At 33.6% G+C, this 22,893-nt stretch overlaps 1 protein-coding gene across 2 annotated transcripts; it reads right to left on the reverse strand.

Annotated features, from left to right (window-relative positions):
• Positions 1-1,938: 1,938 nt before the first annotated feature.
• LOC128998758 (transcriptional adapter 2-alpha-like) lies at positions 1,939-22,681 on the reverse strand. 2 transcript variants are annotated; one of them, XM_054425096.1, is made up of 6 exons: positions 22,494-22,681; positions 15,832-15,928; positions 11,417-13,164; positions 9,605-9,903; positions 7,068-7,288; positions 1,939-3,526 (listed from the first exon to the last, which is right to left on the reverse strand). In XM_054425096.1, exons 3-6 carry the CDS (start codon positions 12,038-12,040, stop codon positions 3,510-3,512), a joined length of 1,161 nt encoding a protein of 386 aa, XP_054281071.1. In that variant the 5' UTR covers positions 12,041-13,164; positions 15,832-15,928; positions 22,494-22,681; the 3' UTR covers positions 1,939-3,509. Both variants share the same exon structure in this region, with proteins under 2 accessions (XP_054281071.1, XP_054281072.1).
• Positions 22,682-22,893: the final 212 nt, after the last annotated feature.

Raw genomic sequence — 22,893 nt, forward strand, 5'->3', positions numbered from 1 at the left:
AAGAGTTTTTAGTCCAATTTTAAAATATTACAACAAACAATTTTACAGTATATCTAGTTAAAAACCACTTCAGTATGCTCATTTAGTAACTATTATATTTCAAATGTATTTTTACAATTTTCTTAGCTTGTTCTGTCATTATGTTATCTTAGTTAATTAACATTTCATTATAGGCCTATTCTTTTTTTAGTGGATAAAAATAACAAAATTGCTTATATGATAATATTGTAATTTTAACGCAGGTGATTTTAACATAGAAATGATAAAAATGGAAAAGAAGCCATCTATTGAATTTGCCAATCTGTTACGAAGTCTAAATTTAGTTTGTACAAATAAAAAACCTACAAGAGGAAAATCATGCATAGATAATATAATTGTAAACTTTTCATCAGATTTATATAACATAAATATAGTAGGAGGTTGTTTTGCAGACCATGAACCTTTAATATTAGATTTTTTACAGAAAACTATAAAACAATGTAACAACTCAAAAGAAGGAACAAAACAAATAATACGAAGGCAAAATGAAAGTAATATTAAACACTTTGTTGATCAATTGGTACAAGAGAAATGGGAAATGATAATGGACTATAAAATGGGTAAAATTAATGAGCAATTACTATTTGATGAATTTTTTAAGAGATTAGTATCTTTGTGGCATTTTAGTTCCCCATTAGTTAAGTGCAAACAAAACAATAGACATAAGAAAGGAAAACTTAATTGGTATAATGAAAAGTTAAGGAAACTTAGGGAAAAAATGCTTCTTTGTTTTTCTGTTTATAAGAGCTTACTCAAACATAAATCAAATAATTTGGAAAATGCCTATAGAACCTATATTGATTGTAAAAAGGCCTACAATCGTGAAATAAAATTAGCCAAAAAGCAAGCTTTTGAAAGATATATTGATAAGGCCCCCAACAGGTGCAAGGCTGCTTGGGAAGTTATATCGCATGAATATTCTCCTACATCAACTAAGTCGGAGGTTTTGGATGCTGACAATCTCAATAACTATTTTATTGAATGTGTTAATGAGCTGGAAAATGAAATCCCTCTCACCAACACACCTGCGCATGAGTTGCTGGGGACTCCCCCTATAGGACAATTACATTTCCAATGGAGGGAGGTATCATGGCAAGAGGTTAACAATGTTGTAGCTAATTTCTCAAATTCAAAAGCTATGGATCATTACTGGTTTTCAAATTATAGCATCAAACAAATAATTCATTTTATAAGTGAGCCTCTGGCTTTTTGTATTAGTAAATGTTTGAAAATTGGTTATTTCTCTGACCTTCTCAAAATTTCTAAAATTATTCCAGTATATAAAAAAGGTGATAAAAATCTTCCTAGTAATTATCGCCCTATTTCAATAGTGCCAATCTTTTCCAAAATTTTTGAATGTCTCATGCATAAACAAATGAATGAATATTTTGAAAATAACAATTTGTTGACAAATTCACAGTTTGGATTTCGAGAGGGTAAATCAACAACTGCAGCTGTCTTAGAAGTAATTAATAAATCTTTAAATGCATTTGAAAATAAAGAAACTGTTTCATTAACTTTATTTGATCTTACAAAAGCTTTCGACTCTGTACCTTTTGATATTTTATTCAAAAAACTTGAATTTTATGGTATTACAGGTGAAACTTTAAAAATTTTAAAATCCTATTTAACTAATAGAAAGCAGTATGTATCTGTTGGAGGCAGTCAGTCTAACTTAAGATTGGTTGAAGTAGGTGTTCCACAGGGCTCGGTTTTGGGACCCTTAAATAACCCCGATAAATGACCTGCCGAGGAATGTTGATGTAGACACTGTTGTATATGCTGATGACACAACTTTGATTGCAACAAATAGAGATATCCATGAGCTTGATTTAATTACTAATGAATCAATAACATCAGCACTAAATTGGTTTTCTTCAAATAAATTGACATGTAATCAAGAAAAAACACAGAAAATTATTTTGAGTCTATCCCCACTTGACAATGAATTAAAATCTGTAAAATTATTAGGCTTCCAAATTGATTCAAAATTAAATTGGCAAGAGCACATAGAAATAACTTGTAAACAAATTTCCAGAGTAAATTATCTAATTTGGAAACTCAGAGATTTTGTTAGTAATGAATACCTTCGGATTACTTATTTTGGTTTTTTTCAATCTCATATTTCTTACGGGATTATACTATGGGGACACTCCCCCCACACCCATGAAATTCTTTTATTACAAAAAAAAGTCATACGAACAATTTGTGGGGCTGGCCCTGTGGATAGCTGTCGACTTCTTTTTATAGACCTTAAAATTATGACCGTTGTAAATTTGTATATTTTTCACATACTCCTCTACACTAAAGCCAATCTTCATCAATTCACTTGTAGAGAGAGTATACACTCTTACAATACAAGAGGCAAATCCAATCTAGATATCCCTGCACATAGATTGGCCAAAACAGATAACTGCCATAAAATAAATTGCATACGGTTTTTTAATAAATTAGGTCTGACAGCAAAACAGGTTCCTTTTAATAGGTTTAAGTCTAAAATGTTTGAGTGGCTCATCCAAAATCCATTTTACTGTATAACAGAGTACTTAGTTTCTGATGTTAATATTAATTTTTAATTTAGAACCCACTGTATTTTATAGCTTTAGTTTTTATTTATTGTTGACTATGTCTATTCCTTGTAAAAGGTCAATGACAATAAAGATCTTGATTCTTGATTCTTGATTCTATTATTGTCTAAAAGTTGTAGTTGATCAATTGAGAGTAGTTGCTTAAAAATGATGTTTCTTTTACACATAAAAGGGCTATTAGGTACCTAACTAAAAACTCTAGTCTTTAATACAACAATACACCTAATTATGTAAACAGCCTGGAGGTAAACATGAGGTAGTACTTTCATAACACTATACAATGATAAAAATATATATACGATACGGTATATAAGATTTTAATATAACTTATGTATAGTTTATGCATATAAAACTAATAGTTAGATATATAAAATGTAAAATGATGATAAGAAATCCCAAATACGTTCCAACCATCCCAAACTCTTATTTATTTTACGTTGTTTGGCGATCTACCACGGGCAAAACTGCCCTTGTTAATCAAACATCAATGGTAAATGATTTTAAAACATCAATTTACTTCTGTAGTTTACAGTTAACCATAAAAATGTGGTTCGAATTTTGAATTGTTTATCCAACCATGACAAAAAAGCTATTATTTATTCCCCTTTGGGCAATGGTTAGATTACTGAATAGTTAGAGGAAGTATCTCTAAGAATGGATGGATGTCAAATGAGTTGTATGCATAAACTATGATATATTACAATAATGGAACAACAAACACACACATCTTAATAACAAAATTGAGCAAAAAAAAATATATAAAAATCACAGCTTGGAAATTTTTGACCCAATTTACACAGATCAAAACAGACTTATGACTATGTAAATATCACAAAATTGCCAGTCTTCAGGTATTATGTAGTAATTGGTTAGCCCAAAACATCAATAAGCCCCATGGCCTGAAACATAAGATAACATATTTTTAGTTAGTATAAACAATTACAGTTAACAAAAGAAAGTATGTTCTTTGAAGTTGATTTACTGTAAATAGGCCTACTTCCCAACCAAGATCCCATGAATTGACTAATACAGTGTGTAGATTAAGTCTTGAAACAAATCTGTATTTTTAAAATCGAAATAGATATAAATATTCTGTTTGTAGCATTAATTTTTAACAAAGGTTCCGCAATTTTTTACACAAAAAAATTGTTTAACCCCCCTAACAGGGTAGGGGGTGACTTGTTTTTTTTTCAAATAGCAACCCCTCATTTTGAAGGGTTTTTCAAAAGAAACACAGTGACACAAACCCGAGGTGAATATCTCACCCCTAGCCAATATGGCGGCTATTCCAAAATGGGTGCTTTTTCACATATCAAATTTTTGAATACCCACCATTTAGGCTAGGGATGAAATATCTACCTAGGGTTTGCGTCATTGTATTTCTTTTAAACAAACCCTTCAAAATGAGGGGTCACTCAATAGGGGTTGTTATAAAAAAAAATCACCCCCACCCCCTGCCCTGTTAAAGGGGTTAAAAAAATATTGTTGGTGTAAAAAATTGTGGAACCTATGTCAACAATCAATTTCACAAACAGAATATTTCTATTTATTTCAGTTTCAGGGTTGCCACCAGCCATGAAAACCTTGAAAAGCTTGAATTATGCATGAATTCTTGTGACCATGAAAAAAGGCATGGATTATGCATGGATTTCTAAAATGGACCATGAATTTTCAAAATCAGGAACAATTATTCAACCAGAACCATTTAATTTTCCAAATAAAAAATATTTCATATTTGAAAACAATCCATAGAAACGAACGCCATGAAAATACTGTGTGGAGAAGATTATTTAACATGTTCCACGATCAGAAACAATTGCTTAGTTCATTCCAAGTCATTCAAAGATTCTGATGTCAGCTGAGACTTCCCGAGGACTGTATATGGTCCGAAAAATCATTTGCAGGCCTACCCCCGTGTTTGAAAAAGGGGTATGGGGACTTAAATCACAAAAACAGAAGTTTTAGACCATGCACTGAATTGAAACGGGGTGCGCAATAAACCCGAATTTCCGACTCTGACGCCTTATTTTCTTTTTAGCTTTTTGGATAAAATCATCATATCTTAGTATGTTGTGGAATAAGATAAACCAGAATGTACATTTTATGACAATTATGTAGGGGATGAAACAGGACTTTTTTGGCTGGGTGAGTGGGATTTTAGTTTTATTTCGGTGGAAAGACTGAATTAGATTGTTTTGAATGTTTATAAATCACTCTAAAAAAGCCGTATATCAGGTATGAAAGGTTATTCAAAAGTAACACACAAAGAAACTGCTTCTTTAACGTCAGTTTATGAAATCTGCAAAACTCAATTGTGTTGAAATTGTATAAGCGCGTCGACTATGAATTTTTTTAAACTAACCAATGAAAACCATGAATTCTGCATGAATTTTATCATCCCACTATGGTGGCAACCCTGAGTTTGAAAAATACAGATTTGTTTCCATATTTGTGAAATTGGTGATTTTTACATACAGTAAATCAAATTTTGGAAAACCTACCATTTTGGTTAGAGGTGAGATATCCACCTCGGGTTTGCGTCATTGTGTTTATTTTGACAAATCCTTCAAAATGAGGGGTCACTCAATAGGGGTTTCTATTTGGAAAAAAATAGTCACCCCCTACCCTGTTAAAAAATTTGTTTGAAATAAAAAATTACGGAACCTTTGTTAACAATCAAAGTCACAAACAGAATATTTCTTTCTATTCCGGTTTAAAAAATACAAATTTGTTTCAAGACTTAATTTACACTCTGTATGTGTAAGAGCAGAAAATATTAAATAATAACTAAGTTATTCCAAGCCACAATTTTTAATTTTTCAACAAAACACAATTTTTTAAGTTTTTATTTATTTTTTGACTAAGGCTTTGAGGGTAAATTAAATTTTAGACATTTTTTATGAAAAAATTATAAGCTAATGAGATAACCCTGACATGATATCAACTTAAACCTGTCTCCTAGCAGGTCTAACCATTGTTCCTGCGCCCAAGATTAACCGGAATTACGCTCAAATTTTTCTCGTGAGCCCACACAGAGTTTATCTTTTAAAAGCGTGTTTATACTGTATATATGTATGTATTTGGACTCGTGAAAAGAAATTTTGAAGCGAGGGATTACACAATTGAGAGGAGTTTATTAGTTCACTTTGAGACTTTTGTAAACTGAGGATTGTGAAGAAGATTTTATAAGCTGCAGGGTAAATTTCAGTTAGGCCTATTAGTATTTTAGACTCACATTTGGAATTAAGACTTAAACTTGAGCTTGTGAACTGCCCTTAAGTCAATTAACAGGGAATGAACACACAACTGTTGGATTTATGATGACCTTTTCTCAGAACTTAATTTAAGATAGGTATAATAAATAAGTTAAAATTGATTTACATTAGTTTGGCTTTCAAAAAATAGTTGAAACCATATATATTACTAGTCCATCTAGATATTGTCACATTACTGAGAAATATAAATTATGTAGTTTATAGTAATAGTAGTAATTTTTTTCAGACGAAGGAAAGTTGTGAGCACTTGCTTATGAGTAGGCTACAATACACAGAATTTATCAGTTCCATTTATTTTCAAAGAAATATAATTTCAGCATATATAATATGACGCCGAAAAACATCTGAAAGGCCAGTATACAACAACAAACCTATTGAGAGTTTAGAGTAATAACACCAGGTTTGACCAATAAGACTGTCCGTGTGGACAGGAAATCTGTTAAATTGTATCAACAAACCAATGGGGTTTTGTAACTACCCAATAATCGCAACAAAAATTACTTTGTAATTGGATATCATGAATGAGAAGCTCTAAAAAAAAGACAGTCAATGCATGACATAGTTTTAAAATACGAGGGCTGTGTTTATGCCTATCATGAATCCGTAATTGGAGTTTGTGAGGCTCTTAGCCACTTACTGGCATCATTTGTGAACAAGATGACACCATTTGCAGCTCTGTAGCTGACATGATCTGTGTAGCTCTTTTTGTTTAAAAATTTTTTTCATGTGACATAAAATTCTAGGGGGGGAATAAACTTGTATTCGCAAAGCCAGGCTAGGTCTACCTCTAGAACCTGCCACACTCAAATTTCTTCCCCGAAGAGCTCAGAAGGAGCCGAGAACACTCCAGGGGTCGATACGAAGTTGTCACGGTTTTGACTGATCAATTATTTTAATTTAATTGAAGGCTCAGAGCTTAGTTCACTGACCTTAGTTTAAAAAGCGTTCATGTCAACTTCAGAGCAAATGGTGTAATTCTGTTCAGAAATTATGCCAGTAAGTGGTGAAGAGCCTTGTTTCGGCTTACAAGAAAAAATACGCAAAATGTATGTGCACATTGACAAGTTCGAATGTATAGTCAGGCGATTGATTAATCACTATTTATGAGTTAAGATACAATTATGACAGAATAATTATTACAATTCTTTGCAAGAATATTACTCACCTGCACCTGGAAGCCAAATAAAGCCTTCTTCCAAAAGAAAATCAAAGATTTTCCTTGTCTTGTTGACATCTATTTTGATTAATTTTCTAGCTCTTTTTAACAAAAGTCCTTCATTCTTTTTACAATCTGATATTAAAAAATCTTTAACATCCAGATAGAAGGCTGGTTCCAGGCCGATTTTACAGCAGAGTTCTGATTCTTTTGGGGATAAATCTTTAAATCTGAAAACAGTTTCATTCCAATTAAATCATTTGAAAACAACAAAGAGAGTTAGCAATAAACCCGCAGTATGTTAACATTACAAGAATGACCTCACCTGTAAAAATTTTAATTATCAAGTTTTCTAGTAAGCGAGGTTTGAGTTATCAATGTGTATATTGAAAATTCAAGATACTGAGGTGTTGAATTCTCACAATAATAATAAGTCACAACCGTCATAGCTATCTTTAACATGTCAACCCTTTGTAACTCGAGCTTCTTTGTTTCAAACACCTTATAAAATGCAAAACAACTAAGATTTTAGCATAGACACAGTAGTTTGAGTTAAACATGATAAAGAACTTTCTGACATATCTGTAAACAGGGTGCAACAGTTAACCTTCAGCATCATACTTTTGCTGGTTTCCAAAATTGCAGAACTCCACATTCCCAAACAATTTAAAAAATATTCTTTTACTGTCATTAACTGCCAAAATCACAATTTTTACATTCACACAGTACACATTTACAGTAAGTAACATGATGTCCGATGTTAACAAAATAATCTCAATAACTAACAGAGCCAGCTAAACAAACAAAGAAGATGAATTTCACACTTCAACAATAATAAAAAAAATAACAGCTGACTTACACAGAGCAGCTCAAAACTTCCAGTAATTTAGGCACATCATGAAAACTTAGAGTTATTGAGGCTTGTGAACAAGAAACTTTGGGTAGGCCTAATCAAATTTTCAGTACAGTAGAACCCTTCATATCCGACCTAGTAGCCGACTGTCTACTTGTTTCCTGTCTGGGGCGGTAACGCCGGGTGAATCGATTAACCGAAAGGCCGATCACGGATGTTGCCGTAATCGTGGCAGTCGATCATCACTGTTGCCGATAACAGGTGGGAGACTATTACTGAAGTCGTGGAGACTGCTAGCTACTGAGGAGTAATAGCTCAGTAGTCGAGGAGTAGCTCACGGGTGTTGCTGCCGTTGCTAGAGACAATTACCTAAGTAGCGTAGGCTGCAAGTAACGCTGATGGGTATTGCCGCCGTTGCGAAAGACAATTACCGAAGTCGTGGAAACTGCACGTTACACTCACGGGTGTTGTCCCGGTCGCGTAAGGCGATTACCTAAGTCGCGGAGACTGCAAGTTATGCTCACAGGCGTTGTATCGGTCGCGCAAGAAGATAACCGACCATGGCCCAGGCCTGTCATGGTTGGATATGAAGGGTACAGACAGACACCACCTCATTTTTATTAATGTAGGCCTATAATATAGATTTGTCACAAATTCATGTTATTATGTCTGGGATAGGAGTTCAACTTCATTCAGTTTTGATTGAATAATAAACATTTCAGTATTAAGCAGCCTTAATTGATGAATAATCTAATAAGGTATTCTAGGGACTAATCAAAAAACATGCAAGAACGGTCATAGAGGCTTACTTTGTATTTTCATAATCAATGACTTGAATTTGAAAATGGAACATAACATCTCAAAACTGTAGGCCTACTTACTGGTATTGTTAATCTTGTGACATATGATTCTAGTTACCGTATCCTAAATAATCATGTAAGTTTTAAGTTAAGTCTTCATTTATCACGTTATTTCAACATTTTTACAAGTGATTGAATATAACTTAATAAAATGTTATGGATCAGCTGGAAGCAAAATTATTTTTGTTTGTTTTTTATCATTTTGGATTTTATAGTTGAGACAGTAGGTGGATCTGATGAAAAAAAGATGATGGTTTAACATGAATATAAGTTGCAGTAACTTGTTGTTAGCTGTTTAAAGGGCTTTCTCTAAAAAAAGAGCATCTTATGCTCAAAATTAATTCTCACAAAATTCTCTATTTGATGATAGTAAAATATTGGGGGCAAAATTTTGGGAGTAAAATTTTGGGGGTAAAATTCTCGGAGTAAAATTTTGGGCTGTAGGCTACATCTATAGCTTTCTACAACCCTAGTTATATGGGCAGGGGGTAAATTTCCGGATTTTATTGCTAATCTAATTTATCACACTGTCATTTTCATTATACTCCTAACTTAAAGAGATATCTTTAAATATTTGATTTCTGAAGCAACCAGCAAAACTAAATTAACTGTAATTTTAAAACAGATCCTAAATGTGTTTTTAGTTTATTGTTCCAATCAAAATGTCTTGATAGACACAAGAAATAAATTCAGGTATAAAATAATTAGTAAATACTCAATAGAATAAGCTGGGTTTTAACATTTTTAAATTATATCCTCCAATTTAATTAAATGGGTCTAAAATATCTGGAGTTTCATAAAACTTTCCAACACATTATATAGTACTGACTTACCTTGGGAGATGAAAAATATCTATTTCTGGTTTTTTTCGTTTCACTGATACAGGCAAGGCTATGTTTCTAACATCAAATATTTCTCCATTTTGTTGTCTTTTAATTTTTTGATCTTCAAAGATTGTCAAATCCCATTTATGAGATATACCTCTTTGGGTGCGGTAGAAGGTTAGTTTATTTACTTCGGCTCTTTTTTCATTAATCAATTCAAAAGATGTTGTCAATGATTCCAATTCTTCAAATGATGTTAATGGACTCAACCGAATTATTCTTTTTGTTTGAATTTTGCCGATTGATGTCTGCAAAATAAAATAAAATCTATTCACACATTTGGACAGCAAAATTATTTTTTTTTGTAAAATACTAGTGGTAGTCAAAATGACCCTCTAAAGTAGCTTTGAAGCCACTGTCTTAAAAAGGTAAAGAGATTAAGGTTTGTCTAGGACACAGTTTGACAATAGTATTAGTATAAAAAAACTAATAGGCACAGAGGAAAAATAATAAAAGCCACTTAAAGACAGCTTTAGACAAATACTGTTTATAAATACAAACTTACTATGGTCAAAGAAAATTAAATACTGAGCTTAAACTACGGATTCAAACTGGGACAAATCAAATATAATTATAAGAGACAGTATATGAGGAACTTGACTTTCCCTTGGTTTACAAATGCGATGCAGCATCAGTTGCTCTGTTTGGATGATAGTTTACATTAGAAGTTCCGTGAATAATTAGGCTCATTAAATCATGAGCAATTTGATCAAAAGTGTTGATTTAATATTATGCAACTATCTTTTATTGCATTGTTGGCTTATTAAAAAAAATAAAATGGTTCATTACATAATGCATTATACACACACACAGGGTTGGGGGTTGGGGTAGGGGTGGGTACAGGGTTGTAAAAAGTCCCGGGACAGTCAATGATTTAAAAAAGAAATAGAGCTTCAAAACTCTTTACGTTACTGGGCATTAAAATCACTTTAACACTTTTTTAGATTCAATGTATCTTTGAATAGCTGTCATTTTGGACTCAGTTGTCTGTTGTCCCGACTCAGTTGAGTTCGGGTCTGCGGCATTTTATTTTACTTACTAAGACCCTTTAATTTGATCCGCAATTAACCTCTGCTTATATTTAAGATTTTCTTGAGACTCATAGCGAGAAGAGGTTCCCCTGAAGAGGTAGTGCATCACTGAATTATGTGTTTAAATGATACTGCCCATTGGCTGTGCATCAAGTTTTGAAGCTCTATATTTACTTTTTTTTAATTTAACGGTCTCGAAACTTGTTTTCCACTCTGCATATATATAAGGCTAGGCTGAAAACTAAACTCGGCATACCTCTACATGGCACAAAATTATACTTTGTGGTCGATATGAAAATTTTGCCCGTGTCCTCAAAATAGGGTATTTAAGGGACAGCTTAAAATGACTAGTATCAGTAAAAAGTAGAGGTCTATATCCCAACCCAGTGTGACATTTAAAAAAAATTTTTTGACATTTTTTAACAACAGCCACTTTGTACTGGGTTTTCTTTCTCTCATGTTCTTCTTTATTGAAGACTTTTAAAATGAGATACTATTCTATGGGGCTTTACATTTAAAACTTTTGAGCTGTCCCTATCCATTTGGATACCAAAAAAAATTGTCATACAGATTTTAAATTACAATTTTGTAGAGGTGTGAAGAGTAAGTTCTCCCAGTATAACCCAATGAAAAGTTAAAGGTGATATCCATACTTTTACCTAACCCTGTATACTGTAAAAAAATATCGAGTAAACAGTATTATACCTTAGGTTAGTTAAGTAGTTCTTACCTCCAATCTCGATAGCCATGTGGCAGTTCCTTTTCGATTGAATAAACCATGTTTTTTGACAATATCTTTTTTTCGCTCCTGTTCTTGTAGGTTGGAGTTGTACTGCTCAACAAGAGCTATCTGAAGATTTTCAATTAATTTTTTTTCTGAATTTTCTTTACTATTGCACCAGTACTTATGGGGGGAATAACAATCACTTAACTGACTTGCCAACACTACTGACCCTACTTCCCTAACACAGCTACCTTCTACATCTCCCCTGTAAGTATTGTAGCTTTCAATCACATCTACCTTTGAACTGGCAATTTTCACTTTGGTAAAATTATCTAAACTTGGCTTTCCAAATTTGAAAAAAGGTGGTTGTTCGATTCTTGAACTATATAAAAGTCTCTTGTCCTTGATTTTGACATCTTTCAGAGAAGGAAATAGAAGCCTTTTTGAACTAACATTTTTAAATATGCTTCCTGTGCATCTGCGGCATATAAGTCTCTTGTCTTTGTTATTTTCATCTTCCAACAACGGAAATAAAAGACTTTTTGGATTGACGTTTTTCAATATGTAAGTTTTCAATACGCCTCCGGTACATCCGCGGCATTTGGAAATTTGACGATGTTTATAAGCCATAATTGATTATATGTTGTATAAAATATAAGTTTACTATATAAGTATCACAAGTTAATACAAAATTTCACTTGGTCTCATATATATACGCCGACTGTACTTATATATATTTAACATACATATCCTTTTTAACAAAAAAACATATAAAAAACACTAACACTTTGTCTCTTATACTCAATAGGTATTAATAATGTATAGTCTATTTAATTCATAAAGTAGATCAATAAGAATGTAGAAAACTGAAATAACACATAGTCTTTTAAACTAACAAACGAGGACTCCACACAAATTAGACACTAAAAATCAAGGTCGCTGAAAATTTCTATCCTCAAGAAATTTTCTGCGTTTTCCATCATTTCTATTTCGCTTTCAAGAAATAGAAATCCGTTTTCTGATTGAAAAAATCGTGGAACACTATCACTCTCGATTTCAAATACTTGATTACCGGTACTGATTTCACCCGACTGGGGTTGACTTAATTGATCACAGGGCTCAAAGTTAAGTTCTGGTTCTAGGGTTTGGGATTCCTCACGTTGTATGACTGGTGGTGGTGGTTCTCTGGATGAGATCTGTTCGTCATACTCTTCTGTATCTTCATCATCTTCCAAATAGTCTTCAATGTCATCATCCTCGTCCTCTGAATTGTCCTCAACATTTAACTCCTCTTCACAGTCCTCAGATGAATTTTCAATATTGTTGTTAGGATCACAATCGTAAGATTCATGAGGGCTTAATCCTCGTGGTTTTGTTGCTCTAGTGTCTACTCCACTAGGCCCTGCTAGATGATCATCTGAAGTTGTTGACTCTGCAAAGTCTTTCTGCTGTTTGATCTCACTGTTTTTCTCTGATGATTCCTTGTGAATGTCCCGCCGATGGGGCCCTGACTGGTTTGAGTTAGCTGAGTTGTATATTACTTCCCAGGTCCTTTTAAAATATTTCTTTTTGAAACTGTTTGCTATTGCTAGCCGACGATCTTCACGAAAATTTGACTGCTTACGTCTTTGTTGTCTTTTACCTCGATACTTGTACTTTTTAATTACAAAGAGGGCACCATCAATCCCATTAAGACCTTCTCTTTGTTTTTCTTCCCAGCTTCTTATAAATCCTTTTCCTTCGAGAGCGAATATCTGAAAATATAATAAGGTTCAATCACTTCAATTGTTAGTCAACACTGTATATTTATTAAAATTCATTTTTCCTACACAACTAATAGGCTACATAGGCTATTTTTAGCATATGACGGGTTACGACAAAATTGGTTTAATCTGAAACGGCTCTCCCCCTTTTGTTTTGGTTGTCCGGGATTCAACTGTGTTGTTATTTGAATCATTACAACATTTTTTTTCCAAATTTGTTACCGTAAATTTAAAACAGCTATCTGAACAAATTTACTAAACTACAAGACCCTAAAAGCTTACAAAATTTAAGAGCGTCGGGTATTTAAGGCCCAATTTCAATTTAAATTATTGGCTTAACCCCCTTTACTAATTAAAAACATAAATAAATACATTTTCTTTGACTTTAAATGAATTTTTAATTACTATTAAAAAATCAAATGGTAACAATTTTTGAGGTACGATCTGGATATCTACACTCTTAAAATTGAAATTTAAATTTAAAAAAACACTATTAAACATTTTCACTTCCGATATTTGTAACATAAACATCAACAACATACAAAACAACATATAGTGGGACAAGTGTGGCAGACTACAGGTTTGGCCTATAGGCGGGTTTACATGCTACAATAAAACATAACGACTTGTCTCAACGACTAACTTTGGCTCAAACAACTACCGTTTTTTATCAATACCAATAATTTCTTAAGTGCTTAAGTGCAATACTTCTTCTTTAGAAGTGGGTCTATAATTTTTCCCATTTCCTTTTTGTACACTGTTCTAAAAGAGTTAATTTTTCCACGCCAATTGCCCTGCCTGCAGCCGTGTTGATTCCTTTATATTCGTTGACCATTTCTACATAGGCCAGGTCTATCTTGTTCCTGTCGGAATAGTCTTTATTTTTTACTTGCCATAAGCAATGGAAACTCTTGTACAGTTCAATAAATTCTATGGGAAAATCACAAGAGGCTTGACGGTTGTCTGACATTTTAAGTGACAAATAAATGTTACAATGACACAAAACAGTAAAGCAACACTAACTATACTACAACAGTTAAAATATAACATCAACAGTAAACACAACATATAATACAGTAAACTGGACCACAACAAACGTTGCGATTTCGGCAAGTGAGGGTCTACAGTATGCAACAATGACTGAGTCACCGTTAGGCGTTTACACGCAACGACTTGTCACTACATTCTACAGAAACCTTCCATCCTCAATCCAACTCAGACAAAGCGTAACGATTTCTAGTTTACACGTTCCGTCTTGCATGCAATGTTTTGTCATTGCAGACAAATCATTACGTTTTATCGTAACGTGTAAACCGGGCTTATAGATAGTCGGCTAATAAAACCCACACACGTCACACTATGACCATGGGAATAGGGAAGGGGGTGGAATGCGGGTGCACTTGCCTTGGTAATACTGCAACTGTTACACAAACCTTCAACGCATGTGTGTTGATTCTGACATAGAAGTCGATTTATACCATCAATCTGTTGCTAAGTAGTGAGGGGTAATGGCAAACTAACCCAACCACAGTAAAAATGTACAACACATACCTTAACCTTAGACACAGTTCCTATAGTGTGAAATTGTGTAAAAAGCAAGTATTATGAAGTTTTGTAGGAGGATAATAACCTGGGGGGAAAGGGATATCGGTCCAAAAAATTTACCTGAATACTCGTATAATCAAACCTAATCTAACAAAAGTTTCTCCAATAAACAACATTTTTACAAATTAACACACACCCCAGGAATATCGGTTTCAGTAATAAAATCCTAAAAACAACAATAACAGTACTCGCAACAAAAAAATCTGTTTGACAGATAGTTTACTGTAATTCAAAAAGAACCAAGCCAGCTACATGGGGAAGATATATCAGCACTGCGGATTGGATGCAGTGACAAAAACTAAACAAAAGATCCCTTCGTCCAGAAAATACATATTCCCACATCTTATGAACACAACTCCCACAACTAATAAAAGTAATCTGGTTCTCATCTTTAAACAAAATTGTTGTTTTGGTATAAAAAATATCTACAATAGAAAAAGGGCACAATCTGACTTTTTGCTATAGAATCAGGACTGGACATTGATTTTTGCGACAGTGAAAATATGCTACCTTACGAGGTAATAGGCTACCTTACGAGGTACTAATAGGCTACATTTGTTCATACCAAGATATAATAGGAAAAAAATATTGTATTTATAGTTTTATTATATTTGAAAATAATCATTATTGAAGGCAATTTTATATAGAGTAAATAAACATAACTTGCTACCTTGTAACTTCAAAAATAAAATGTTTTATGAACTTATAAAGACAACCCTGCATTTTGGCTCATTTTAATAGGCTAACTGAGTGACTGCAGGGCACCTAAATATTCATAGGCCAATGGGTTGATTAAGCTAATGTATAATAAATGTTTGACATAATACTAGCAATATATAAATGTATTAAATATCTACAGGGAAACAACTACAGTGATTTATTTGACACTGGAGGGTAAATAAGCAGTGGAGGTTTCTGCCTGTAGGTAGTCAGGGGAGCCACACCAAAATCAGTTCCAACTGTGTCACTAAGAGTGCAATCCATTACAACATCATTGGTAAACTGCTCAGTTACTCAAAATTTTTAAACATTGTTAATGAACCAGTTACTTACCCTCTGTTTTCTATAAAATTCTCTCTTAACCAAGTCAATGCCTTCTGCTCTGCTCATTAGGATGTTTTTCTTTGAATGTCTGCTCGAAAAAATTGGCCTGCAAAGAGGTAAGAAACGTCTCAATTAATATGTTTAAATTGGATATAACAAATTAAGAGGATCATGGACATAAGAGAAACAAGGAAGGAATAAAAGCAAGAAAGTATGAGTCAAAAGGCTTACAAAATAAATAAATACTGTAAAACATACGTAAAAACTAACTCAGATAATAAATTGAAACTGAAGTGTTCAGGAGAAGATTGAAAAACGCAAAGAGTTAATACAACAATATTTATTAGCATATAATTGGAAAAATAAGTTAACTAGTCAAAAACAATCCTTATCATGGGCAAGCGGTGGGAGTTAGTAGGAATATATTGTATTTTATGGGCTATAAAATCACAAATGTTGCAATCAATACTTTTAGTATAAACTTAAGCTACTTTATATTTTAAAACGGTAGGCCTAATGAATTTCAATAACCTGTCACAAAGTAAGTGCAACGCCTTGGCCAACTGAGCTACCATGCCACCATCGGAAGAACGTGACAAGTGCGGCTATAAGCACACTAGCATTCGCAGGTGAGATTCAACGAACTAAAACTCCGAGCTATTCTCGGGCTTAGGTTAAGTGTTAAAGATATGGTAAAATCCTCAAAATATGTAAAGAAGAAATTTAAAGAAATGTTTAGGAAGAACTTTATATATAAAGAGTGTAAAAATAGGCACAAATTGATAAGTGAACAAGCTAACTCTGATTCTGCTGGAACTTATTGGAGTTTGTTTCCAAAACTTCCTGCGACCAACAGTATTTAATCAAGGGTGCCATTTTGATTCTCTCTGCCTCCAATATGGGCCTGATGATGACCATTTGTCCGTTTATAGCTAACTCAATTGAAATTGATCGCCATTGTAGCCATCTTTTTATACATACCATTTACCGTCTTCTAAATTTTTACAGTAACTTATACTTGTAAGGTCAGAATCTGTTACGTGCCCATACTTAACTCTATTTTTCCAATAACACTTCTATAACTTATTGAAACCTTTTATAGGTAATAAATAATGAAAAATACAATATTCAGGAAAGGTTTTTGATCACAGGCTATATAAATTTGGAGAAAACACACAAAATAGTAGAATAACTAATACAAATCTTAAGCTGTTTGAGAAGTTTGGTTGGTTAGGTTAGATGACACTGTTCTAACCTAACCAAACCCAATCAAACTTCTTGAACAGCTTAAAGTTCTTTTGTTGAGTAACTGAACTAGAAAAGTAATCGTTAGTTCATTGTTGCGACAAAGTCAACAGTGATTCATTACCACGGGCCGCTGTTGGCGACGCTACAGCGAACCGTTATCTCTCCCAGACAGATATACCGACAACAATGCATGAAATCACCCACGTATTTGCAACATGTCGTAAATACCTGGAAATGATTCCATTCTACTTAACAAAGTACTCGTCATTGAAAAACGCTTTGTACACTCTAATGTTCATATTAACAAGTTTTGGAGTTGTGGGCACATAACGGATTTTGACCTAATTATAAATATATCGCTGGATATTAAAGATAGAGCTAGAAGACATATTTTATTCAAATGTTCCTAATTTACTATCGTAATTTAATACAGTATATATTTCTCAAAGACAACATTTATTTTGAACAGTAATTTTTGTGGACTGTTGGGCTCTGTCTACTTTGAAGAAAACTCAAACAATAACTTTTCGTACTGTCCTTTACATGTAGGCCTAATGGAAACAATAGTTTTTGTATCACAAATAATAGTATCGTAGCTACATGATGCCTAGGAGTAAGCAGATGCCATAGCAGTATGGTTTGCCATGTTAAACCATAGCATATGAAATAGTTATAGGCTGAGCTAACTATACAACATGGTACTGAATTAGGGTTACAACTCAAACTTTAGTTAAAAAGGATAGGTATTCATGTTTTTTTACTGTCATACTTGTAGGTATATTAATACAACTAACGTACCCTGAGAAAGTTTATAGAAGAAAAGAAAACATCTGCAATATAAGATCTGCTTCGGTATTAAGGTGTTGGGTGTAGTGAGAGATAATAATACTGTATGATAATTAAAACGACACCTTCCATAAAGCAATAAATAATGCTACAGTGCTTGTACACACTTCTCGATCAATCGTCAAATCAATTGAAGGGTGAATACTTCAAAAATAAAAGACCAAAATTGCTTCCATACAACACTTATTAAATGGGGATCATGTAGAATAGAGAGACCTTATTATCTGGTCAATCCCTCCCTCTAGTAAGCTGAGTGAAAAAATCTAAGAAAACAGCACTAACTTATTGTAGCCTTATTGTAGTATTGTATGTAGCCTAGTAGTCTATTGTGCTGTGCAAACAATACAGGGGCTAGGAAATCCCAGCTCTTCAGTAATCTAGATTTGCTCCAAGGCAACTTACTAAGAAATGAAAGTTTATTACCATTGACCAAGTTGTACAAAGGAATAGGCATTGTCAAATTACATTAAATAAAATACTACTAAACATGTTCATATCTATAGGTAACAAAGATTGAGAATAACGATTGAGTCAAGGGTCAACCATATCAATTTTACCATTTTAACACTATTCACACCATCAAACGTTTCACAGAATACCTTCCACTGAACTTGAAAATCATGTTAGTAAAAACTCTCATCTTGGCTCATTTCAACTACTGTGATGTGGTGATCAATGACTAATGAGGTTTCTAGCAGACTTCAGCGAGCGCAGAATTCCTGTATCAGATTCATTTTTGGACGATATGACCATGTCACTCCCTATTTTAACCTGCTTTCATTAAACAGGCTAAGTGAACTTCGGGAATTTCACACCCTTCGTCTTCTACACTCCATTATTAACAGTAAAATTCCTAAGTATTTATCAGATAACTTCCATTTCATTTCTGACACCAGCACCCGTTCCACTTGTAGAGGCTCTCCTCTTTTATCTACACCAATTCACCGGTCAACAGTTTTTAATAAATCTTTCTTAGTATCTGCAATTTGAATGTGGAATTTTCTTCCTGACCATATAAAATCCATAGAGAACCGTGCAAGGTTTGGGGCAGAGATAAAATCTATGATTTTGAGCAGCAGGCATGAATGAGTCTCTGGCGCTGGTGTGGGGGGTTGTTGGCGGCTTGTGTTCAAATGGACTTTTTGGATTTAAATTTAATTTCAACATGTTTATAATATGGTACTTAGATTATTTAATTTTATTTATAAAGTGGATAGTTTTATTTATGTTTTAGAGGTTAAGTGGTAGAGAGGACTTGCTAGTCCTAACTTCGCCTCTTAAATAAAGACATTTTTCATTTCATTTCATTTTAACTGCACCATAAATGTGATTTAAAATTAGGCCTATGCCTAAGTTAAGCTTATCCAGCTGTCTAGACATAGCCTAGATGTACCACGAATGTGATACTATCACTTGGATGACTTAAATTAAATAGGTAAGTGTACATAAGCAAAATTTTGAAACTAATGGCAGTGAGTTGGCAATTTAGTTGAATGTGCAACTAAATTTCAGTGTAGCCTAAATAGTAAAATATTAGTAGTTTAAGCCTTTAATATATTCTTGAAATATATCACATTACTCCTTCCTTGGTTTGGTACGTACCTGAGACCTATGTGGATAAGTAGGCCTAGGCCTAAATTCTAGGACTGAGCCCTGAGGCTGCCCACATCATAGGTTAGCAAAAAGAAAATCTTGAGGCAATCTAAACTAACAAATTGCTAACACGTGATAGGCCCTAACCTTGGAAATACAGGCCCATTAAACTGAATAATTTAAATTTATATTAACCTTCACTAGGCCTAACTTATATCCCAAGAAACTTAACAATTTATTAGGCCTACAAAATTAAACATTTCTGCGCCCAGATCTGTATTTTTGCAAGGTTTGACAAATACAAATATAACTTTTAAGTTATTTTACCTATTCATTGACAATTGTAATGCATGTTTTCCATGTATAAAGCAAATAGACATTTATTCCAGACCTAGCCTGAGATGACTGTGGTGTAGCTCTCTAAGTTTGAGTTATGGAAATGATTACTTTAGATTTAAATTAATTAAGTTAAATTGAAGGCCTACTAGCCTAGGCCTATATCCCAAGTAACAACTAAGTTAGGCCTAACATGTATCTCAAAACCTTCCTAACCTATTATTGTTAGCTAATGGCAAAACTTGTTATTTCCCTTATTGATTTTTATATGTACAACTTAAAACTCTTGTCAGGAATTATTGACTTTGAGTATAGGCTATATAAATTTGAATTTCTTTTTAAATTCCAAATCACTTAGTGAAAGTCCCATGCATCTACAATTTGTTTCGTTAAAGTTATAGGTTTTTGAAATATTGTTTTTGTATTTAAGAAACAATTTTGATATCAATCAAAACAAACCTTAACTCATTAAGTCCTGTTTAGAGGCAATGCCATTTTCGTCGTTAGGGCATAGATTTCATTAAAATAATTATTATAACGAAGCATGTTGTAAAAATTACATTTCAGTAAAGGGACTTCTTGTTGGCCCTACATTTCTCCATAGCATAAAAAAAAGGTAGGGACTAAAAATATCCTGCCTCTTGTCGGGACTGCAAAATTTGTGAGATAGGCTAGACCTATTTTTTCCTTCATCAACTGAACTTTGTTGTAACTTAGTTCTTAATTCCACTAGAATGCAGGAAAATTAATTTGTTGGACTAAAGTCTGTTTAAAAAGTGAATGTTAAAAATGAGACCTATTGTCGTTATGGTGAAATAACATTGAGTGACAAAAGGTACTTTATCTCAGACCGTGCAGAGGCTAACATAATGATTTATTTCGACCTTTTAAATATTGGATTTGATATTTTAACCCTCCGAGTGTCCATAGTTTAGGCCTTAATGTCCGCCTATTTTTGGCCCATTTGCAAGGTTTTATTAAAACGGATCTGAGAAACTTAAAACAATGTTAATTCTACTGTTCTATTTTAGTAAAAAAAAATTTTGATAAATTTTCAAAAAAAAAAAATAAGTTCACGCTCAATGAAATTGTATAAATTATAGGCCTATAAATATTTGAAAATAGCCACTTTGTTCTAAATTTTATGAGGGTTACAAATATATAATAATATAAGGAAGTAGATTTGCAAATAAATAAGTTATGGGCAAAAAACAGATTTCAGTACATAGCGTTTAGCTAAGAATGCATAGCCTAACCATAGCTAGGAATCTGGCTGATAATTTACATCAATATCACTACCTACTTCTTCAGGATCATCAACCAGCCCTTCAAAATCACTTAAATCTTCTTATAATGCACCACGTATATCACTACTTTTGATTTTTAACACTAAAACAATGATAAACGTAATAAAACACATCAGTCATCGGTCCGAGGTTAACCAAGCTGTTTACAAATACGCACGTCAGCTGTCTGCTACAATATTTTCGGAACTAAAATGAAAAGCGCTTAGAGACAGACCTCCGGAGAAAGCTCTGAATCTAACAAAAAGAACGATACCTAGAGCCTTCGCCATAAACGATGTTCGTGTGTCGAAAAATCGACAAGTGACACTATACACAAAGTGTGTCGTGAGTCGACTTTTCGGCAAGTGACGCTCGGAGGGTTAACTGATACCGTCCTGTTCTATGTTAAACGAAATATTACTTAACAATCGATAATTTTTTTTTTATAGCCTATTTGCGAGCTTAATCACTTTTATCAGCTGTACTGAAAATTTTGCATCACCGTCAAGAGGTCCCTTTTAACTTTCCACGTCATATATTGTTGTCGGTTGTAGCCTAACTTAGTAGGCCTATGATAATGATAGGTAAATGTTTACGCAGAGGATACGCGTCTGGTAATCGGGCGTAGATTAGGCATCAGGTAGTGAAGTCACCAGGTTGTTGGGGCCCAGAACGATGTGAAGTGCAGCCAATCGGTGTTCGTGGTGAAGTGGATAGAGTAACGGCTCATATCCAAGAGATATTCAGATCGAATCCCCTCGGTGACACTAAGTTAACTTTTTGTCAAAGATTCTGCTTAAAATTTGATATCTTCTTAAGTTAACTGTAGGCCTAGGCCTACATCATTTGTTGGAATTTGAAGCATTAGGCCTATAGCCTACCTAACTTAATAATTTTATTTTATGAACAGAATTTTTCATCAGTGAGTTTGTTTAGTTAGGGTTAGGTTGTGACAGTAACTGCCGGACGCCTAATCCACATCCAGTTACCGGACACGTATAACTTACTTTGCCAAATTTGTAGTGTAGGCCTTAAGTTATCTTCATGCATAACATGTAGGATATTAAGTCTGAACTCAATATTTTGCCATCTTTGTATGCCCGTTTGAAATGGAGTTTTCCGTCAATAAATGGGCCCTAAGTAAGCATGACCTATAAACTTAGCCTAGGCTGAGATGACTGTGTGGTGTAAGCCTAGCTCTCGCTGTCTAACCCTGAGTTCAAAACTACTTGGGTAGGCCTATGATGTAAACTGATGGATGAGCTGCAGAAAATCGATAGTTTAATTTGAATTAGAATTGATGAAACATGCAAGTCAAATGTAGCCTAGGTAGGCCTAATAAACGATGGGTGCTTCAATTACCTTTACCGGCGAATCCAGTTTAATGGCACCAGAAATAATATTTATGTCGTTAGTAGACATTAGATTCCTTTACTAAATTATATCGTGGGGTTTTTCTACTACCACGACCGTAAATTCTAGCCTATAACCAACTATCTTTAAAATAAAAAATTCTCTTGAGTGGATCAAAGTTAGTAAGGCTTAGAAGAAAGAAGCTTGACTTGAGAAGAGAAGAGAACACAGCACAGAAGGAAGAAAACGAACGACGAAGTACTGAAGTAGAGAGAATGAGAGAAGGAAGGAAGAGAGAAGAGAAGTCGAGTCGAGAAATTAGAATGATAATGAAAAATCAAATCAAGAGGAACTAGAGAAAAAGGAATGGAGTGGAGTGGAGTGTGGAGTGGAGATTGAGTAAAAGTAA

The sequence above is a fragment of the Macrosteles quadrilineatus genome, unplaced genomic scaffold, assembly GCF_028750875.1.
Source record: "Macrosteles quadrilineatus isolate MER2022 unplaced genomic scaffold, UCM_ALF_1.0 Scaffold_7__1_contigs__length_78375512, whole genome shotgun sequence".
Taxonomy (NCBI): domain Eukaryota; kingdom Metazoa; phylum Arthropoda; class Insecta; order Hemiptera; family Cicadellidae; genus Macrosteles; species Macrosteles quadrilineatus.

Bases quoted from the DNA above. Each gene is read 5' to 3' on its own strand.
- LOC128998758 (XM_054425096.1), bottom strand. From the start codon at position 12,040: ATGGCTTATAAACATCGTCAAATTTCCAAATGCCGCGGATGTACCGGA. The intron at 9,904-11,416 runs GTAAGAACTACT...TTTATTTTGCAG, and splicing joins CATGGCTATCGAGATTGGAG to ACATCAATCGGCAAAATTCA. The intron at 7,289-9,604 runs GTAAGTCAGTAC...AACTGTTTTCAG, and splicing joins GATATTTTTCATCTCCCAAG to ATTTAAAGATTTATCCCCAA.